The following is a 23,709-nucleotide window of genomic DNA, read 5'->3' on the forward strand; positions in this document are numbered from 1 at the left end:
TGTTAACATGATATCAGAATAACCCCTCCCGCTGTGGTCGTGTGTGCTGCTGTCTCACATTATCATACTGGCACTGAAGCAATTACTAATCAAATCCTGAGTGGACTGGGTTTGTCCAGATAGAATACACTGACAGAGATACTGATGCATGTACTCTGTAGTATAACCTGTTCAAGTTCAGAAGGAGCAGGGCACAAGTCACACTACTAGATAATGTACAACGACTGTGTAATGTTAGACACGATAATAAAGGGCTTAGCTTCCACTGCGTGCAAGTTGATGTGCCTCATTAGCCCAGAGAAGATGACTTTGGTCAAATAAAGGCCTAATAAAACAAGAAGAACACAGAACTGCTAAAGGAAACGCACAGTGAATCTCATAATTTAAGCAGAGGTGAAAAGTAGGTTGATACCAAGAATCTAATTGATCCTAAAACTGGTATTGATACTCATTTCAAGTATTGATACAGAAAAAAATAACATACATGAACAAATCTGACTGAACAAAATGTGACTATTTCTGAATGATCTTTATCGTAGTATGAGGCCACAGGGTAACACTGAAGAAACTGCTATAATCTTCTGTTGAAATGTACATGGTCTGAAATGTTTTTCATTATTTTTGTGGTATCAATTATCCAATATTTGTCTTAGTTTTGAAATCAAGTTTGAAATTTTAAAATGTGTTTTAAAAATGTTTAAAACTGTGCAAAAATTGTGTTAAATAAAATAAAACTAGATTATAATTCTGACCGGAATACATACTATTGCAAAAACATAAACAAAATGGAAATTTGTACATTGCATCCAGCAGTAAGCAAAAAGAGTAATGATAATGAGTGGTGAGAAGAAAAATACACCAAATTAAAAACAAATTGCTACTACTCTATAGTAAAGAGTAGTAGCTCTATTATAAAGACACTTATTTCTGAGTCCCACAGAGTTGACCGAAACACACCACAACAACTCGCAGCTTCCCACAGAGCAGTCCATCTTTTATTGTGCCATGAGCAGTGGGACCCTGAGATGTAGAATAAAAAGCAAAGACTTGTGGCGTAGGAAGAGAGTGTAGGTGGAGAGGTACTTCTGTGGGAGACATTTAGGAATCAGTCTGCTTTGTTTCTCTGCCATTGCTATTGCTGTATGTGTCAATAGTATACAATATACATCATATTATTTCATAAGCATGAAAAGATGAATACTGAGAGTTTTGATCTTTTGAATAGAAAAAAACAAGGTTCTTATGTAGAAAATTGAGAAATTGTATCAACTATCAATTACGTCTGTAACTGAGTAGGTGAAAAGTAATAATGTATTTCTGTTTTGAATAAAGCAGCTTCCGTGGCACCCTTGACAGAATTATTAGACAACTGACATGGATGTTTTAGTGAGTGGAAGTGTCTAGACCAGAGCTTTGAGGGCAAAGTTTGGGAAAATGTGCAGCGTTTATGCATGAAGGACACGTTTGGAGTAACAGACAGAGGGTCACCGTAATCTATTCACTTCAGCCCCTCCTCGCCCGTGTCCTCCCCTTTCCAAGTCTAACTTGCAAAACTGATCGCTCATTTGGCCATCAGAATAAAATAATGTCATATAATATTAGAATAATATATTCTGATAGTGGTAGGCTATTAGAATAATGTATTGAGTCTGCATTTAGATCAATTATTTTCCGTCTTGGTCACATGCACTTTTTGTAGTAAATGTGAAGCATGAGCGCAGCGGTACAAATCAGTGATCAAACTGACTTAGAAGTAACTGCACTAAATACTTCATTCACTGCAGTGAAGCGCCAATTTTCTGCTGTCCCACTGCAGACAGATGACTGACCTTCACACTGTCTGTGCAGCTGAGAGGAGAGACAGAGGGAGAGGAGTCTGTTGTGTCAGTTTAGAGCTTCAGGCACAAACCAATGACAAAGACAACTACATTGGTACTTTAGTAAATTGCATTTATGGCATACAAATTTAATTATTACGGTTATTTCAGATTAATTTAGGTTTATATTGTAAAGGTTTATATCGTTCAAGTTTTGTTGTTTTATTTTGATAAGTTATAATGGGGGGGCATTAATTAAATTTTTCTCCCCTAAGGAGGGGGCGCACCAGAACATTTTGAGAAGAACAACTTGTGTGTGTCAACTTTACACAGTTAAAACTAAGGGGAGACTTCCTGTGAAGGTGGACAATTATGACAAAAAATAATGTCTCCTTATTTTGGGGGATTCACCTGCGATAATAATAAATATTGTGCTATTTTTCATCTGTTGTCCCAAAAAAGACTTTCATACACTTGTGTACTTGGAAACTGGAGGCAAGGTGAGTCAAGTGTGTTGCCCAAGGACCCAACAAGATAAGATAAGATAAGATAAGATAATCCTTTATTGTCCCACATGGGGAAATTTCATTGATGCAACGCAGGAAGATACAGAGGCAGATACAGAAGAAAAGAACAGATCACTTATAGGAAGTTTGAAAAACGCTCTCAGTAGAAGATCTCCTATAAACAAAAACTCCCATAGACAAAACCTCCCATTTCCCAACAAGGGATGGAGGGGGAAAATAATAAAGATAAAAATAAATAAATAAATGAATACATAAATACCATTGCATGTGATCAACAACAGCACTACTCCCCTGCTGGGGCATTCCAGTGGTCTACCATCCAATTACTAACCAGACCCGTCCCTGCAGCTTCCAAGATCTGATGAGAACAGGCATTAATAATCTGGTATAGCCACCAACCTTACCTCATTTCTCTTATTTGTCTAATTGAAGAAAGATAAATATATTGACCATAAGAACACAAAGACAAGATAAGAATGGATGGTGTCTCCTTGTTTAATTAACTTGTTTAAAATTACTATCTTGCTTAAAATAACATGATGGTGTCAAACCATTTCTGCAACTGTTGCAGCATTGATAATATATCATTAAACTCAATCAAACTGATACTTACTCAGTACTTTAGGCCAATTACTGAAAGGTTCATAGGGGTCGAGTGTTGTGAGTCTTCAGAGGAGGCAAAGCTATTGAAGTGGACCACCATTAGTAGAAGTGAGTAGTAAATATGTGTGAAGAGAACCCAGCGGTGCACTCAGCTGGAGTACTGGAGTATGTGGAGTAGGAAAAGTGTGTGAGGGCAGTACTTTGTCTTTCTGACAGCAGCTGAAATCACAATACACCACTTCCACCTCCAGTCCACACTTAATGGGCAGCAGCCGTGAAACCACTGAGGCTCACAGCATGGCTCCAGCAGTGAGCCCCAAGGATGTTCACGCTAAGTCTTGAAATATTTGAGGTAAGAGCTAAACATGGGACTTGAGAAGGATAACGAAAGGTTAACTAAGATTTCAGCAAAACAAAATTTGAGTGAAGGACTTTATAAGGTACAACAGTACTTGCTGTGAGGCGAGAGTGCTAGCCACTCTGGCATGAGGTGGCACAGCAAGACGACTTCTGGGCCAGACCCTGGGTCTCATTTATAAAGCATGTGTTCGTACAAAAACAGGCCTTTCTGTGTGGAGACTGCATGTTTCTGGCCTTTTGAGGCAGCCACTGTTGAGATTTCAGGTGTTAAAAAAAAATATTTGAATTGAATTGAATTGAAAAAGTTTCTCCCGGTGTCTGGTCTGGTCAAGCTTAGCATCAAGATCTGGAGATGGGTCCCCGGGACTACTGCTTCTGAGGAGGTGCTCCAGTGTCATTGAAGGATGGGTCAAATGCAGAAAACAAATTTCCCTACAAGGACATAAAGTGTACTTAACCTTACCTTAAACTCCTTAATTTACTTTCATTCACGTTCATTACTACATCACCAGTGATAGGACATACAGACGGATATTAAAGCTCTTAACATCTAAATCTTCACTATAATTTCCTTAGTTCTTGAACAAATGGGATTACTGATTAAACAATTCATCTTTCAATCAATCAATCAATCAATCAGTCAAACAATCAAATAACTTTCTTTATCCCACGGGGCATTCCTACTAACCACCTCTGCCTTTGTTCTCAGTATCTTCTTCTCTCATGAGCTGCCTTCATCCTGTTCCTACAACAATAGTGGGTAAAGGGCTGTAGTTGAATAAAGACATATCCTGTGGATGGATGAGTTGACTCAAAGAGGGCGTCGAGGCAAAACCGAAGCACCAGAGCAAGTTCCTATATTTGTGAATTTTGTTTTTGATGCAGGATATACCTGAGAAGTAAACAGCTGTCTGTCCAGTCACTCACAGAACTCCAGCTAACTCATTCCTGCATCTCCTTTGCTTTTTTTGCACATAAATCCTTATTATTTCAACTCATCAAAACTTTGGTCAACCAAGAACCAATCGACTGATAAATCGACAAAAGGATTACTTCCCTGGGATAAAGAATACACACTACTTCAATACTTTATGAAGAGTGATTTGGTTAACCCTCTCTTATGTTAAACACAAACAGAATTTTATCTAATCATTTAAAACAAAATCAAACTTCTGTCACTTCAGATCAACTGTTTTGTGTTCGCTCAATGATTCTGCATAAATGTGCAATGTTTTTCAGTTATTTTTTCCTTTCTTTTGTTCCTGATAAGCAGCCATATTTGTTTTTAATTCAGATGGACCATGCGTGTCCCTGAGTGGCTAATCCACCTGTCAATCATGCCCATCTGAACTCGGAGAGACCAGACTGATATCTTTCTCTATAAAAATAAAGATCACAATGTACAGTACATTCTAAATCTACATTCAGTCCTTCTCTGAGCGGCTGTATTTTCCACTGTTCCCCATCACATAGTTTAGTGTGCAACTTATGAGATTTGTGGTGTGTTGCTCTGCATTTCTTTAGTTTTCAGGCATTCTCTCTGACCTCCTAACGTTTCCCTTAGAACAACGCACTTACTAGTACTCACATACTCACATATAGTACAAACTGGATTACATTTTAGGCAAACGCTAGCTCAAAAGCTGAAAATCTTTACAACCCTCAGGAAAAACACTTTTACCCGCATCAGCAATACTGTCAAAACTCTGAGAATATATGTTCGTGCCTTGATGCAGTGGCTAATATTTAAGCCAAGCTGACTATAGAAAATGAGGGCATGATGATGAAAACAATTATACAATATTTGGTTTCAGAAAAAGGCTCACATTGCATTGCATTATTTCACACTATTGGGAGCACATCGCTGCTGATCAGTCAACATGCCACTAACATGAAGCAAGCAGCTTTCTTTAACAAACACCTGTGCCTCCAACTCATTATGAACGATATGTCTATAATAAACAGCTCTACATGAGGAGAGGGCAGACAGAGCTCTGAATTATTCACAGATAATATCGCCTCTAGTGTGTGATCTCGTTCTAAAAATATGATACTGAAGCTTCAAAAGCTTTGAACAGAGGTTGTGCTGATTAATTATGATATAGTTGACTATTGAAATAACAGTGATTGTAATCTAGTTTAATAATTAATATTATTAATTGGACCATACAGATTTTACATCCCAAAAGACCTTGCAGCAGCATTATTAAATCCAATCAAAAATGAATAAACAATTGCAATCAATATATGGATAGTAATACTTTATTTGTAAATATTCTCAAATTAGTATTCTTAAGTCATCATATTTCAACATGTGTTTCTTTAAAAATGTACACATACACATGCATTTAATTGTCCCTATAAAATAAAACAATACACCTTCATAATACTATATTCCTTCTCCCTGTTCTGACTGCAGGTCAGAGCAAACAAGAAGGTCTCATACAGTCAGTCTTGGATGGAGTCACACCTCCGACTTGAACACTTCTTCAGAACCACCACTGTCTTAAAGAAGATACTTCTCTTTTCTCACACTCCCACATACAGTACAACACCACAACTTCTCTGGACACCACATAAAGGCTCAGCCCAGCAAAGTTGCTCATTTCCACCTGCAGTCCCTGGACAGGTTGGTGTCAAAATGGCATTCATACCAATACAATACAATAAAGGTAAGCTCTACGTTTCAAGTATATTAATACAATCACACAATCATCCGGTCATTCATTTATTAAAACATGCCAAAACACTATCTCACTCCTATCTCACTATCTCACAGGGCCACTCCTGAAGACCTTCTACGACTCTGTGGTGGCATCAGCTCCTGTACGGTGTGGCCTGCTGGAGCAGCAGCATCACAGAGAGGGAGAGGAAGAGGCTGGACAAGGTCATCAAGAAGTCCAGCTCCGTCCTGGGCTGTGCTCTGGACTCGGTGCAGGAGGTGGGGGACAGAAGGGTCCTGGCTAGATTCACATCTATGCTGGACCATGAGTGTCACCCCCTGCAGGACACTCTGTCCGCTCTGGAGAGCAGCTTCAGTGACGGACTGATCCACCCTCGCTGTGTGAAGGAGAGGTTTCGTAGGTCTTTCCTTCCTGCTGCTGTCAGACTTTATAACAAACACTGTTAGTCCTGAACACTCGTAATACTGACCTAACCATGTGCAATTCCGTCATATGTGTAATTACTGTGAAATTCATGTGCAATCTAGGTGCCGTCGTGACACATATTCATGTGCAATTACTGTCGTGATCACATGCAATGGTATTTATGTATTTATTTATTTGTCTATGGGAGTTTTTGTTTATAGGAGATCTTCTACTGAAAGTGTTTTTCAGACTTCCTATAAGTGATCTGTTCTTTTCTTCTGTATCTGCCTCTGTATCTTCCTGCGTTGCACCAATGAAATTTCCCCATGTGGGACAATAAAGGAATATCTTATCTTATCTTATCTTATCACACACATCCATACAATATTTACATGTCCTCCCCATCTGCGTGAGAATTCTTAAAGCAAGTAATGCGACTATTGTACTTAAAATATAGAATTTTGTCTGAAGCTGCTTATTGGCTAGCCACTAACCCTAGACAACACCTAAACCAAAGAGCCATTGACCTACTGCAAGTGAACCATGTTGAGAAACGTGCTCTGCATTCTGTAAACTACACAGCACTACGGCAAAATGTTAAAATGTACGCAATAGTCAAGATCAGTTCAGCACGGGTATTAGAGAGGGGCAGAATGTGCCTAAAACACACAACAAAAAAGAACAAGGAAAATGCCTGCAGCGGTTTCACATCACAAACTGCATTGAATTTCGATTCACATTTAAACTGCGTTGCTCTGAAGTGCAAAAACTTTCTTAAATGGTCAGCGCCCTGTCTGTCAGGAAACTCTGAAATAGGGCTAGAGCTCAGTGGTGCTTGTCCGGGTGTTAGAATGGGATGGTTGAAAATCTGCCCATAAACTCTAGTCATCCTGGAATGACTCCGCTCTCTGATAAGCGCTCGGGTTGTTCCTGCCCTGTGTGTCCTGCCAGGCCTGATGGATGGTTGCGGCTCTGGGGGATTCCATTACCCATGATGTAGCCTCCACCATAGGTCATATTAGATCTACTGAACTGCAGAGACAAGGGAGTCTAAGGGGGAAAAAACGACTCATTAGTTTAGGAGGTGAAGATGCTGGCATTTCAGTTAGACTCTCAAACCAAACGGTTAAACCTGTAACAAATGTGTGAGCGATGCACACTAAGCTTCCATGAAATATCCGTTGACTTTGTTTTGTTCTGGAAAGTTCAACATTAATGAAGACATCAGGATTTTGAGAACGGAAAATCGAACGGGCGGCCTATTTTGAAAAAACATATATATATATATTATGCATCAGTGTTAAAAACAAAAAAAAAGTGTAATTTAGACTTATAATTTGTAGGGCTGGGGTAGTATGTAGTTTTGAAAATATATAACTGCACTTTAGTTGTGATACACGTGTCGTATCGGAAGCCATGTATCACAATACTTTAATGACATCTTGTACATTAACAAAGCTGCGGTCCTTCTCTGCTTTCAGTTATAGTGGACATGAATTCTGCCAGGACAGGAGAGGGCAGCACTGTACATCTAAATACTTGATCTGGCAAACACTATGGTGTTACGTTACATGTACATGTGTATTTGTGACGCAGTTACAGGCAAAGCTGGTGTTGGAATCAGTATTGTTAGTACCAGCTTTGGGGCTGATTGATTAAAAAAGGGGGTAAAACTTGTGCCTTTGCTCATTCAGGGGAAATGTATTGCTTTCCCTAATAATAGTGAACATAATACTTCTGTATTGCAATACTTATTAATGTGAAATTGCTATATTTTGTTCCACAATATATTGTGATCTCAGATCTCTGTCCGATAAGATATGCATTTCAAAGATGCATTTCTTACAATGCATGCGATTTGAGTTGAACTTATCCCAAATCATGATGCATCACATTGTAGGTATATTATGTACATTATGTCCCAACAATGGTTCACACATTGTTTTTTTGCCTCCCGATCCAATATTTTTTTAGTTTGTTATCTCCTATACTGATCCGACTCACATTTTTAATTAACAGTTTAGTCTGATGCTGTGGCTTTACAAACATATGTGGGAAATGCTGAATTTGGCTCCATTTCGAGTAAATTATTGCCTGTCTAAAATAAGCCAACTTAAAATAGCCCAATTATTTGTAATAATATTTGTAATGTACACTTTTGCTCCTCCACAGCACAGAGCATCACTCTCAGTAACAGAGACATTAGGTTTTAGCCCTCTGTTTATAAAGGCAGTGTTTTTACCCCATATTTTTAATATCTGAGGCCTGTAAAAAGGCAGAAACCTGGCTACTAAATATGCATGTAAACTACTTAATATGCCTGTAACAAAAGTATCAGTCCGGGTTCACTGCCGAGTTTGGATTTAACTTAAGGCTCAGTGAAGACAACAAAGAGGTAAAACAAACACTGTGTCTGTCAATAATAATGTATTTAGATGCACAGAGTTTCCTCCGGGAGCGTTTCAGTCCATGTTTCAAACTTTTTGGGCATTAGCGATAGCATTAGCAGCGTCACTTTTGGAGGAATCTAGATTAACCGAGACAACAATAGAAAGTACGATGGACCGTAATGTCGTCACTGATGTATCACTTTTCTACCAACGCACTTGTGTCGCACATGCACAAGCCGGTGTATCGATGCAAATCGGTTAATCTTCCCATCACTAATAAAAACATTTTCCAATTGCTCCTCTGTAACATACTGCAGGTGATAAACTTCTCTCTGCCATGAAATGTGAGTGTCAATCTGAACCTAAAGACCTCCAAAGACCACAAATCATACTAAAGCAAACTAATTCATATTGAAATGTCGTGCTCAAGGACACAACCATAGTATTTAACAAGCTGAGATTGACTGATGTGTTTCTCTGATAATCTTATTCAACGTTACCACATACCAAAATGTTACGAAAAGGACAACACTCAGATCTCCAAATCTCAAGCTCTTCTTTCATAACTTTTTGGGGCATCTTTTTTTCATGAATGTCACTCACACTCACCATCTCCTCCAGGAGCTTATCAAACATTAGTGTACATGACTAATACATGGTCACGCTGTATTTATTTCTTCTGTGTAGTGTAGAGCATTCCCCTGTGTGGCAAATGTGACTGATTTTACTCCTTTTAGGCCTTGTGTTATTTGTGTCTGTGTAATGAGCAGTCGGGATGCACTCTGGTACAAAGACAGGCGGATGGAGCCACACTCCAATGCTCATTATCCAGAGAGACAGCGAGTCAGGTAAAATATACAGGAGGGAGCGAGCCATTCTTTTGGAACGACAAGTCCTTCAACCCCTAATGAGACCATCGTGCCCATCACCTTTCAAAACCATTCACTGAAGAAATATTTAGACCTGATTATGGTCCCTTTTCAATGCCATAACATCTATATAAGTGGGGACATTTTCAGTGTTATGGCGGTAAATGGAAAGGATTTAACCTCATTTTATCATTGTAATGAAGGAATCGAGAATCCACTGTCATGCTAAAAATACGGCAATGTTCTTTGTAAAGCAAAGAATACTTACCATGCCTTAATGCGCATGAGAAGTGCCACAACACACCTCGCCATTCAAACTCACTTACTCCACAGTTGAAATGAGGAGGAAATGAAGCCACAATAAAAAACATATTTTGGCACTGTTTGGCTGTGTGATGAGAGCGTAAAGAAGACAGCAAGTGGAACTTCTGTGTGTGTTATAAATATGGATAAATTTGGATAACACAACTCCTCATACCAGTTCGGTCTCGTATAGCCAGTTTATTCCCTTTCTTTAGGATGATATCCAGCTGATACATGGCTGGACTCGGGGGCCGCGGTGGAGAGGGCTCTGCATTACTGGACTCCACAATGTTGATACCCTGAAAAAATAAAAATAGAAGTTAAAGTATGCAAAGCCATTTTATATGATATGGAACTGCTATGAACAAACTGATAGTAACAAACTAAACAGTTAAGAACACATATATTATCCTTAATCTTACAGCTAATTACTGCAGTGCTGAAAAAATAATATTTCCATTGCGGCACTCAAGCATAAGAACTGTGACTGTTCTAACCAAATTTGCCCCCAGGGGCAACATAATAGTGGTTATGTGACTGAGATGAAGCTCCAGAATAACAGATCCTGGGGCTATTTTAAGTCAGCACAGATCTATTTCTACACAAAAGTACTATTGGTGAAAGTACACACTGTCTGCATCCAAGTTTGCCTTGAATGGGACTGCATATTATTGATGTAATTGTGAAACATTATATTCTGACAACAACAGGCTCATGACACTGTAATTAAAGTCTATATGATATGATACATATGGTTCTACGTTCTTCTAATTGACATTATTATAGTTTCGCATCCTTATGGAGAAAATGGCAAAAACAGACGTTCTGGATGTACTGCAACTGTTTTACAGCTGGTTTGGAGAGGCCAGTGAGCAGGCCGTTACAGTAGTCTAATCTACTGGAGTCAAATGCATGGATAGGTTTCTCCAAGTCTGGTTTAGACACAATACTTTTGATGTTTTTAGATGGTAAAAAGATGTGCATCTGCATAGTTGGGATAAGACAAAAGGAAGAGGGGATTTACAGGACCACAAAGCTCTATAAATACATTGACATTCCCCATAATGCACAAAATGGAGGTGACAAGTCTTGCTTCTGTCACATGACGTTGCGTAATAGTGCAATAGTGTCTCTAAAGCGCTCTGGTGGTGGTGGTGCTGTCTCTGTTGTCTTCTACATGACGTTTTAACCCTGGAGTGAGTGCTGTTCTCAGTGAAGCACCCATATTTCACCCCGGGGAACGAGACCCATTAGCAGGCCACATGCTGTAGTCCGCTCTGCGCTGGGCTCCACACTATATCCTTGACTGATCCCTGTGTGGGTGCTCTATCATCTGGTCTCTGCGGCAATGCACTGAATATCTATGAAGAGGGGAAAATGCTCACGGGATGCTAACAGCCTAACAAGGCAGGAGAGAGCAAACCAGAGGAGCAACGGAAACGAGATGAAAACAATATGAGACAAGGAAAAGACCCGAGAGGAAATGTTCAATTAAAATCATGAGCTTTATAATCATGCACTAAACGGGCCTTTATTGTAATTGAGCTATTCTTAATAACATATTTCCCTCAACAACGAAGCCTCGTAGGCGGGTTGCAGGCTCACCCAGAGATTTACTGCCCATATAGAAAATAAATTAGGTCACATTACTATTACCCAAATACTTAGTGTTAACTGTAGTTCTCTATGATTATGAAGCTGTCACTGCAGTCATCTTCAAATGCATATTCCTGAAGCCAGATCCAAACTCACGACACTGCATGACATGTGCCATCACTCGTCCACGAGCAGCACACCAAGACCCAGTTTGAATAACACGAATAACAAGATGATTCATTTATTGGCAATGAACTACTACGGCAATTCACTGACAATGATCCAAACTATGATTGAGTATCATAATTGCTCGGTTTGTGTGGTATTAGAGCAAAAAATCTCATCTTGTCTCGTTCTGATGGACCCAATCTTGTGTCTCGTCAGGTGGAAATTGTGTTGTGTCCCATCCATAACAAGAGTAGACCGTGTGATAATGTGCCTGTATCTTTCTAGTACTGAAAACAGGTAGACACACAGCTCAGAATGAATCTAGAGGAATCAGATGGGATGTTGGAGGGTCCATTGTGTTGTATAGAATAAACTCAAGGTCAATAGTGATTGTAATTTACTATAAGGGAACTGTGTGTCCTGTCACAAAGTTAAACAAGAGCACTACAGATGATAGGACTGGACAGACCCATCACAGGCAGAGAGAGAACAGTATTAAATCCTTTTCCAGTGATAGTGACCAGTCTTGATGGATACACGCAATGCCAGGTCGGGGCAGGTCAGTGTGACAGAACAATCAGCGAAAGAACCACTGTGGCACATTCTTGTTCTTCTGTCTGTTCACAAATGGAATATTTTTGCCATTTTATTTGCAGTATTCCCCATTACCATGGCCTATAATAATAAAAAAGGGGGGGACAAAGCACCTGCGCTTGCACTGAACATTAAAGGAAGGATTAAAAGAGATTACACATGACCAAGGGATCAATGAAGAAGTTGTGTTATAGAGGAAATGACAGGCAGGACAACAGGGGCATTTTATTAAGTATATAGCACTGCACGCAACATCCAAGCAACTATGAGTATTTGTTTTTACACACGCTTACCTGAAATTATATGTTATTTAAATTATATCATTTAGCAACTTGATAATCATGCTTGTTCACACACTAAATGTATATGTCATGGTGAAAGTGGAGCAAAACCCGGTGCAGTTAACTAAACTAATATTCGACATTACAACAAATGCAATACAACATTTGACAGAGCAAAATCAAATTGCTTTATGGTGTTTTTTTTGTAGCAGTTTATGCATCAAAGTTCGTAACAATTCTGAATAAAATCCTTTAAAAGGGGCTCATTTACAGAGACAATAGAATAATGTGCTGCTTTTAAAGGTGAGATGAAGACAGGCCGAACCTGTAACTCTCACTCAATCACTGTGAGCATTGTGAGTGTGTCCAACATCCTTTGAAACGCACAGGGGAAATCAAATGGCCTACACTGGGAGTTGGATAACAATACATGTTGTGGTCGCAGTTCATCTGTTCTCAAGCGGGTCACACGGGTTATATCAGTACTGAATAAAACTCATAGTTATTTCTCTTGCGTTGTCATCTCTTAAGGGGATGTGAAAATGTAATAAGTACAACATAAATAGTATCTGTACATATTCAGTGGTTTCACTCAAAGTAGCAGCTGAGGCACACGCTAATATTTACTTGAAGGCTTATCTTTTCATCTCATCTACTCTCATAATAACAGCAATTATTTTAATTGTAAATTATGTGAAGCACCATAAACAGAATTCTTGTTTAAATTTGATTTGATTTTTATTTATGATTCAGGACAAACTGAATTTAATTCCATATAAAACATTGTATTTTAAGTGTTGTTTGACCTCTGAGGTTTGTAATGTCTATATGTCAATGCTTTACAAACAAAGGACAAATTTAATTGACCTCTTTTCCTTTTTTAAATCTCACTCTGGCTGGTGTATTCATGGAAAAGTGTTTTGCCCGGAGCGCTGTGCAGAAACAGACTCATTTCTCACTGTAATGGCAGCTGATTTGCGGCAATGGAGAACGAGTTCCTACATTACAATGAATATTCACTACTTGTGCTCGTTAACCGGGACATTATGATCGGTCTTTTTGTGCTGGTAAAATGATGCTCGCCTGTGCCAAGAATAAAACCTTTCCCCTTTCTACTGTATCATCCCCCTTTGGCACACATCCTGCACAAACCGGCTGAAATACAGGACATTCGTTGCAGTGCACCTTAATAAATTGTGAAGTGTTGATGTGGACACAAAAGCGTGAATTGAAATAATGTTTCTATTTTTCACAGGTTTCATTTGTCAGCCCTGTGCATCTGCTTTCCCTGCACTCATGCGTCATCCATCAAACACATACTTCAAGCATTTGAAGACAAAACAAGATAAAACAAAGAAAACACCTACTCACACAGAGGTGGCTTTAAAAAAGATAAAACTTGTTAATATATCGGCTATGATGACGCGCAGCTTTCAGGGTCCTATTAAATGTGGAACTGCATCTTTTATGTCCCAGTCTATTCTTAGAACATATGGAGGAGGGAAAGAGTGGAGGGAAATGTACTGAAGCTTTGGTTTCCAGTTGCATGCTACACAAGCAGAGGAGGCATTGACATCCACAAGTATCGTTTTCATTTAAGTTTTTAACAGCCTGAACTAAACTGCTACATCGAGGAGACGCAGTATAATGGTACTGAAAGAAGCTCACACAGTGCAGAGTAATTCATTTTCTCTTTAGTCACAGAGGCTAAAGGTATTTGCCAGCAATTCAATATAGTCATCAGTGCATCAATGGAAAGTGAATCCTCTCTCGCCTTCACAAGAAAAAAACTGCCCAGCGCTTCCTACTTCCTGCAAATCCAAAAGCGCTTTCGAACTATCAAAATATTATATATTATGACATATGAAACCTATATTATAGGAAACTCTTCAAAGTTCACTGGTTTAAAGCCAGTGCTGAGGATGCAGACAGTACATAACGTGTAGTACTATAGCAGTTGGCAGTATGTTTAAGCAGACAGCCAAATGCCATTTGTTATATAACGACCAAGATGGCGTCAATCATTGTAGTGGGTATAACAGTCTATTTGGGCCCCAATTGCAATAATGGCCCTCCTATTGCAGTTGGGTGAATGTGTTTGAACGTACGCAGGCTGGCAAATGTTATCCTGCATCATAGTGTATAGTATTATTTAGATCGCTGTGACTAATGATTTAGTGTTAAGTCTTTAGTCACAGACATTACATTGTGCTGAATTTATGTTTTTTCCAAATGGTTTGAGTAGATAAGATAGAGAAGGTATTTTGTATTACGCAGCTTCTTTAAACAGAACTGTAGTCCATGGGTTCGCTTTTGAGTAGATTGATACAGTCCGAAAGTAAAGTGTTGCCACTGTAAAGTGGAAAACGTTTGCGGCAGTACCTCCCAAAGTGGTACAGCACGGTTACGCTTTAGCTAAGGAGGAGCTACACACATCAGCATGAAGATTGGACAAAAGATGCAGACTAATAATTACAAACTGGTTTGTCAACGCACTCGTGTCAAGACATATAAAATGTCCAATGCATAATGGTTCAAACAATAGACAATGCATTACATAAAGAGACAGTAAATCCCAGCGTAGAGGCACAGAGTGAAACACATGACGAATATATAAAAAAAACTCTTTCTCTCCCTCCACGGGTGGTCTCTATTTATCCCCCTTCAAGCTCGGCTCCTCTACCAGAGGCCCCTGGGAGCTTGAGGGTTCTTCAGTATCTTTGCTGTTCCTGTACTGCACTTTTCTGGACCAAGATGTCTGATGTTTTTCCTGGGATCTGCTCAAGCCATTCCTCCAGTTTGGGGGTCACTGCCCCAAGTGCTCCGATCACTACGGGCACCACCAATACCTTCACGCTCCAGTTTCTCATGTTCCTTTTTCCGAATGTTACCCATGGTACGGAAACGTCCACCACTCTGTCCTGTTGGTTCGCCATCACCATTCGGTCTGTCTGTATCTGAAAGTCCCAGAGGACCTTGGCTCAGTCGTTCTCCACCGCCTTTGGAGGTGTTTCCCACCTTGTCCTTGCTGTGTCCAGCCCGTACTCTGCACAGATGTTTCTGTACACTATGCCAGCCACCTGGTCATGGTGCTCCATGTATCCTGTCCCTGTCAGCATCTTGCACCCTGCAGTTATGTGCTGGATTGTCTCAGGGCCCCCTTTGCACAGCCTACACCTTGGGTCTTGTCTGGTGTGGTAGATCTGGGCCTCTATTGATCTGGTGTTCAGGGCCTGCTCCTGTGCTGCCATGATCAGGGCCTCTGTGCTATCCTTCAGACCGGCCACTTCAGTTATGTTCTGGTGGTACATCCCATGTCGGGGCTTGTCCTCCCATGATGGGCCCTCGAGCACCTCATCATCCTCTGTTCCCCATTGTCTGACATTCACTGAGCATGTCATCTGTAGGAGTCTTGTCCTTGATGTACTTATGCATCTTGGCCGTTTCGTCCTGGACAGTGGCTCTCACGCTCACTAGTCCCCGCCCTCCTTCCTTACGGCTAGTGTACAGTCTCAGGGTGCTGGATTTGGGATGAACCCTCCATGCATGGTCAGGAGCTTTCGTGTCTTAACATCTGTAGTCTGTATCTCCTCATTTGGCCTACTGATTATTCCTGCAGAGTATTGGATCACTGGCAGGGCGTAGCTGTTTATTGCCCGGGACTTGTTCTTACCATTGAGCTGGCTTCTGAGGACTTGCCTCACTCGTTGTAGGTATTTGGCCGTTGGTATCTCTTTGAGGTTGCCATTCACCTGTGGGATTCCCAGGTACTTGTAACTCTCCTCAATGTCTGGGTTAGGGTTTGGGTTAGGGAGTGAGACCCCCTCTGTGTGAACTACCTTCCCTCTTTAGTCACCATCCGCCCACACTTCTCTAGTCCGAATTCCGATATCTGAGCTGTAGATCCTGGTGGTGTGAATCAGGGAGTCAATGTCCCACTCGCTCTTCGCATACAGCTTGATGCCATCCATGTAGAGGAAGTGACTGATTGTAGCTGCATTCCTGAGTCATTCCTTGTTGATTATTTGGCTGAGCGGGTTCAGACTTATGCAGAACAGCAGTGGTGACAGCGCATCACCTTGGTATATGCCATATTTGATGGTCACTTGTGCAAGTGTCTTGCCATTGGCCTCATCGAGTTCCCTCGATCATATATATATTATATATATATGTATATAATATAATATATATATATATATATATATATATATATATATATATATATATAATATATATCTGATTAAAATATATAATTGTATTTCTCATTCATGTTTACTCAGCCCCCCATCTTGACAGAATATTTTTAGGCATTCTTGTAAATGTATTAAAAAAGAAAAACTGAAATATCACATGTCATAAGTATTCAGCCCCCAAGATGGGACGCTGTGTACATAATGAGAAATAAAATACACTTTTTAATAAAAAAAATTATTTATTTATTTTAGCCAATGGCTGTATATACATCTAAAACATCTGCTGCTGTATATAATAGAGATCAGGATTATATGGACAAATCGTTAAGTAGAAACATCCCTGGAGTTTCACGTTCACATTAGGTGGGATGCAGAGTATTGTAATCAGCTTGTGCATCTGGGTCACCTCTTAAAGTCCCCCGAACTGCCCCCTATTCACTCTAATCTCATCAGTGACCTCTACACTTGGCTAATATAAAGAAGAGAGCCAGATGTGCAGCCTCTACATAATGTCCCCTTGGACCTCTTTAACTTGTGGTAAAGAGATGTTTAGGGCTGCAGTCGACTAGAGACATTCTGGGTCGACATGTCGTGTGGGTCGACATGACATGGTGCTGATAAAAGCTCCCGAAATGATTATAATCTCACGCAAAACAACCTTGTATACAGAGAAGTACTACTTAACAGACTCCTCATGAGTGAAAAGGCAGATTCAACTGAGTCACACCCAAAATATCAGCACATTTTTTACTCCATGCATTCTCCTTCAAATCATGTGCCAACTAATACAAACAAAGGGTTGGTTAAGACTAAGAATTACAGCCCTAGAGGAGGCGTTTACATTAAACTAGGAAGGAAGAATTATAACTAAAATTACGAAATGATAATCTGTACATGTGATCCGCTTTAAAGGAGCAATTTGCACATTCATTTTGACCTATTCTGCGTACCGTATCTCCTTAGGACTCTGGGTGATGGAAGCAGTATAGAAAGTGTAAATATAGAAAGTGTATATGGTTTACAGCACTTACGTAGTATTTCAAATTTGATTGCATAATAGTATTAGGTTGTTAATATGCCTCTCTCTTTTTTCTTCTTCTTCTTTCCTTCTCCTACAGTGTTTGCATTATTTCATACCAAGTCCCTCACCTGATAATACCCCCCACCACACACATCATACACCTTCACACACTCACAACTTCCCAGGCATGTACCACTCAATTGAATTCCTTGTATCTTGTATCTCTTATAATCACATTCTGTTGGTTCTGTCTGTAACGCACTTAGTGTTGTATTGTACAAGTCTATTGTCGGTTGTTTATTGTTTCTGGTGTTCTGTCCTGCTTGCACCTGTAATTGATAAGAAAAAAAGAAACAAAAAAATCTTTAAAAGAGCAATATGTAACTTTTCAGGTGGAGGCTCCGCTACCTGCTTCTTTCAATGTAGAAAATGAAATGTTCAACAATATGGCTTCAACCTATTTATCTTCTATTTATTGAATTAGAGGTGCTTTTATTGCTCCAAATCCCTTGCAGATCATGGAGAACTTTCAGTGTAATTAGTCAGTGTAATCCCTAATTCGTCCGGGAGTGATCCATTGTAGAAAAAGCCTCAGTTGTAGTTATCTGGACACTTGCTTAGGTAGTGCAACGGCTCCAGAGAAAAATCCAAGAAGCAAAAAAGTCTTTAATTTCTACTTAAAGGTGCACAAAATAAGACAATTTTGAGATATTTTGCCTTTAAGAAATATAATATCCAAGCCAATCAATATTAGTTGTTAAAATTACGAATTTTGAAATGTTTGAAAATACCAATATTATTTTAAATTGATGTAATAAACAACAATCCTTTTTCTGATTGTAGCCAGTTCAAGCATTCATTGATTCCAAAAGCATGATTTATTTAACAGAAATGAAAGTGATTATGATTATTGTTTATGATACCGACTCATTAATTAACAGCAGAATTATACAATAGTGGGGGGATTGTACCATTGTGCATGCATTTAACCTAGAACCGCTGAAAAATAACAACAAAAAACATATTTTCTATGATTTGTTTTCTTTTATTGACATGTGCAAATGACACGGTGACAGGTGTGAGGAGAGTGTGCTAAATGAGTCAATAACACTTCCTGACGCAGCTGATTAAAATGTCTGTGGGTATAATGTTAGGGGAAATGCCACATGAAACAAAGTGTGAAATATTTTTCTCATGGGCAAACGACAAGTGCAGTCTCTGGAACAAAAAGCAGACAGAAAATGCCTTGAGCCCAAAGCAGGTTAATGGAACAGAAGACCCCAAGTGCGTCGGCTGCATGTGACAACAACACAGCCAGCCTCCATAAATAATAAAGGGAGCGCTCCTCTAGTGAAAGCTAAATACAGAGAACATGGGAGGGGCCGTAACAACAAGTGCATCTTGTGCTGTGAAAATGAAAAGCTCCAAATACAGCTCAAAACTGTCAAGGAAGCAGCTCCACCGGTGAGGAGAATGCCAGATGACTCAGAGAGACCAAAAACATGCCTTACAAAAGAGGCATACTGGCAGACTGTGGAGGGAAAGAGGGCGTTTCCATGTGTTTTCCATCCTTATATTGTGTGCACTGACGACACAGACAAGAGATGCTGATATGGCATACAGACACAGAGACAGACAGGCCGAGCCACTCAGCCCAAGCTCCTGGTGGACAAGGTTCACAAAACAAAATTTGTACTTTGGGGACCATGTTGATCTGCGGAGTGAACTTTTTGGTCAGCAAAAAACCTAAAACAACAAGAAATGTTGACAGTCTCATTTTACGCAACACGAGCATACTGCACAGCAATAATGTGAAATTGTGCATTGTTTACTTGAGAACAGCACTTTTTGAGATGATCAAACATACAATGATGCCTTGGATTATGCCAGTTTGACACTTACAAGTGTGTGTATTATTCCTAAATGTGTATTTAACTGTATGAGATTTAACTTGTAAAATTTGCTAAATTTCTTTCCGGGAAAACAGCAGACATACAATACATGGCTCATTCTCACAGATAAAGAAATAATTGCAATCATTCCTCATCCTCAGAATGCGGATCACAAAATGCATATCCCTACAGTTACTAAAGAGTGAGTTACTGTGAGCTTTTTTGCAAACAGCAATGAAATGCTAAGGTCTTGATTTTACCAGCCAAACTACATTGGGATGACGCTTGGACGCCTTCCTTTGAAGGAGCTCTGGGTACGTCCCACTGAGAGGAGACCCCTAGGAAGACGCAGGACACACTGGAGGGACTACTTTGGCATCCCCTCAGAGGAGGTCTGGGCATCACTTCTGTGACGTGGTCCTGGATGAAGCGGAAAACGATAGATAGATTTTTGAAAACACTTTGATCGTATTCACAATCTGAAAGTCTGAAAGTCTTTCCTTTCACTCCAAAACACTGCAACAATAACAACAATAAACTGTGTGCACATGCACAGCACCAGGATAAGCAATCAGTCATGCTTAAGAAGTCTTTATTACTCCCAGAAACCTCATTAAGGCTCCATAGTACGCTAACCAGCTGATAAATGCGGCAATTGAACACCTGAAGATAAGGTTTTATTTGGGTCTTTTGTTTGGATAATCGCTGATAAAAGAAATGTAATTATTAAGCAACAGACAGTTTACAAAAACATAAATTCAAACCTGATGGCTGATTTTACAGTATCAACATTATACATGTCTGTGAAGAGCGATCACATGATCACAAGAGCGACATGTATATGCAGTTCAGTCAAAAGATAACTTTTATTTTAGCTGTTAAATTATTGAACAAAATGTTGAATCAACTACAACTGAATTTAGTGTGTTTCAGTGTGCAGTTTTAGTGACAGTTTAAGTTTATGTCGATACGTGTGGAAATTTGTGAGGAATTACACATTTGTGAGGCAGCCTTAATGGGAGGACATTTGTAGAGGATTATCTGAATCAAAAGCCGCATCTCTTCAGACAGAACCGCTAGAAAGACATTCACTCACACTTTCTTCAGTGCCTGTGTTGTGTGGTCTGCCTCCCGTCTGCTCCTCACATCACAACCAAGGCATTTTTACACCACACTGTCTCTTCCCTTTACAGTAAAAGACTCCGTCTATACTGCTCATTTTTGATTTAAATTCCAGGCACGTTTCGAAAACTACAAGAACAGAGCTGCGGCTTGAGGCAAAGGGGTGTGGGCTTGTGTCCACATCGTGATACCAAAATATTCATAGCAATGCCATTTCACTTTTGCAATTTACTTTGACAGATAAAAGCTTTGCTCAATTACTCTCGTTTTTCACTTTGTTGTAAACCCCATGCAGTGTCACACAAGCAGACCGCTCAGGTGGCACATTATTGGAAACTGAACACAAAGCACAGCAGCCAGTGGAACAATATGAGTAAAAACTGCCAATAAACAAAGCAGGTGCTACAGGGGCTTTATGGAAATCTAGTAGGAAAATCTGGTGTCCATGCAAATGTGCGAACGTGCTAAAGTGATGGAAATGTCCCTCTAATCCTTCATCGACCTGCCTCATCTGCAATGTTCAAAAATGAAAAATCACTCACATTCACAGCGTTAAAAATAGCAGGAAGACGGCGTAGAGTGACACGTGTTTACCTACAGTCAGGCTGGGTCCCGCGGCGGAGAGAGACAGCGCTAACATCCAGACAGCGCACTCTTCCAATGTACTGCTGCTGCTGAGGCTTACTCCCCTATAAGACACACTCACGTAACGCACACCCTCCATACTACCTTGTTGTTCACACACACACACACACACACACAGTCAGTCAGTCAGTCAGTCAGAAGCAGCTGGGGAGAGGAGAGCTGTACTCCTCCTCCTCATCCATGCAGATCACTGGCTTGTCTCTCTCCAGTACGCTCTGTCATTCATGATCACTAATCTGCAGGGATGCAATTAAAAAAGGAAAGAAAAAATGAGGTGAGACCTAGCTTGAAATCTCAAACAGATGTTAAGTAACTGAGAATTAATCTTTTATTTGAATACGGGTGGGGCATTTTATGATTCTTTTCCTCGTATTGATCAGTCATGATTTTCCATTCATTATTTGAAAATGGATTCCCTCTAAATCTATAATCATAAACAAGACAATTACATTAGTGTCTTATAACACAACATTTAATCCTACTTATTCCTCCTCAACTCCCTAAGCATATCACTGATGATTTTAAATGATTGGCTCATCGTTTAATTGCCCAGACAATTTGAAATAGTATAACAAAAGTTCACCAATTATAAAGTACTATTGGTGGAATGCAGGATTTCCTTTTCTGTTTTGAATACATTAAAGGGGCCATAAACTAACACTGTTTTAAATATTGTTGATAAAGCATTTACTGAATAAAACTGCAGAGTCTACTTTTTCATGTTAATTTCAGTTAAAATTTAATCTTTAACATTTTTTGTTATTAAGTAATTATGTGAATTGTATTGATGATTGTACATTTTAGTGTTGTAACTTGTGAGTAATGTATTACAAACTGCATTGCCAGCCAAAATCAGTACGGAATTAGTACAGTACAAAATCAGTACGTTTAGAAGCAGATGATTTGGTATTACAAACGATAGAAATGTTGTATAGACTGCAAATCCTAGATTATAACATGTTGGGCACCTGTGTCTACTGTGTAGTGTTGCTTTTATCCATACATGTCTCTGTTACCGTATGTTGCTTCTGAAGCCACTACACCCACAGATTTACTTATAAATGTACCTCTTATTCCCACAATGGTGATGAATGCACTGATACATCTCTCCACCTAAGACTCCAGCCTGGTGACAAACCTCCCTGATGTATGTGTGGGTAGAATGGTATTTATGGGTAAAAAGGCCATATACTGTATAAAAGATCAATATCACACTTGCGTCACTCAATATGTGGAAACAAGTCAATCTTGTGGTGACGGAAGAAGCAAGAGCTACACCAACACAACCTGACTACTTCATGACTCTTTTGCTTTCTGTCTAAAACGTATAATGCTGCTTTAACACATTCATGCGAACAGGCAATCCTAAATTTCCACCCGAAAGCATAAAAATTATACGACAAGCAGTTATTTAAGTAAAGAGAAGAGCACACTGGAATCGGGGGATTGAAGGGCAGCTTAAACAGCAGGTGTGGCTGATGTAATGTCTTTAAAACTCCTCCACATCAATACTATGGTGCCACATAACTTTACAGCTGACTGAGCAGCTTCTCTTTAAAATTCAATGCCAAAGGAGATCAGTTTTTACTCAGGTGGTGAATCAATAACAGACAGACAGACTGCTGCATGCCATAAAAATAGTATGGATGGGTCATTTATCTGTGCCAATACTGTTACCTGTGAAATTGGGGTCTGTGTTTGGTAACATTTCCCATATATATTAAGCCAATGTTTTATTTGTATTTTTACACAAACATCATAAAAAGTAATATAAATTATATATGTGGATATACATTTTAACTTTAACTTTATTATCCATCGTATTGGAAATTTGTTTTGGGTTCACCACCGTTTTTTTACATTTATTCACATAGGCCAAAATACATTTACAAACACCAGCTATTTTATTCTGCATATTGAGGGGTAAAGTTTGCGCTGAATGTATATTTTATGCTGCATTCATGTGATCTCAGACCGTTTATAAGAGCAACTTGTGAAACATACTTGCAACAGAAACCGTAACAAACATTTGCATAACTTTACCTTCACTGTCTTTGCCGATCGATTCACAAATAAAACTCAGAGTCCAACACTTCCGCGTGAGTTTCCAAATTGAAATTCTAAGTCATTGGCTACAAGAGGAGGATGGAGGAGCAGCTGCAGCAAAATAACATTCAGGGAGTGTGGATGAGCCTGAAAACAATCTCAGGCTTCAAAGTCCCCCCTGCCCAGACGGAGG

The 23,709-nt window shown here is 39.6% G+C and overlaps 1 protein-coding gene across 5 annotated transcripts in view; it reads right to left on the reverse strand.

Annotated features, from left to right (window-relative positions):
• Nucleotides 1-21,531, reverse strand: part of mctp1a (multiple C2 domains, transmembrane 1a) — an 84,854-nt gene extending 63,323 nt beyond the window's left edge. For all 5 annotated transcript variants that reach the window (XM_072434003.1, XM_072434000.1, XM_072434002.1 and 2 more), the window contains exons 1-2: nt 21,424-21,531; nt 10,134-10,257 (exon numbers count right to left, since the gene is read on the reverse strand). In XM_072434003.1, coding sequence (XP_072290104.1) covers nt 10,134-10,257; nt 21,424-21,465 — 166 coding nt within the window. In that variant the 5' untranslated portion in view covers nt 21,466-21,531. The remainder of the gene's footprint in view (nt 1-10,133; nt 10,258-21,423) is intronic.
• Between the last annotated feature and the right edge of the window lie 2,178 nt (nt 21,532-23,709).

Source organism: Eucyclogobius newberryi, unplaced genomic scaffold (assembly GCF_026437365.1).
Source record: "Eucyclogobius newberryi isolate DKJ021-1_F unplaced genomic scaffold, fEucNew1.0.hap1 SCAF_6, whole genome shotgun sequence".
Classification (NCBI taxonomy): Eukaryota; Metazoa; Chordata; class Actinopteri; order Gobiiformes; family Gobiidae; genus Eucyclogobius; species Eucyclogobius newberryi.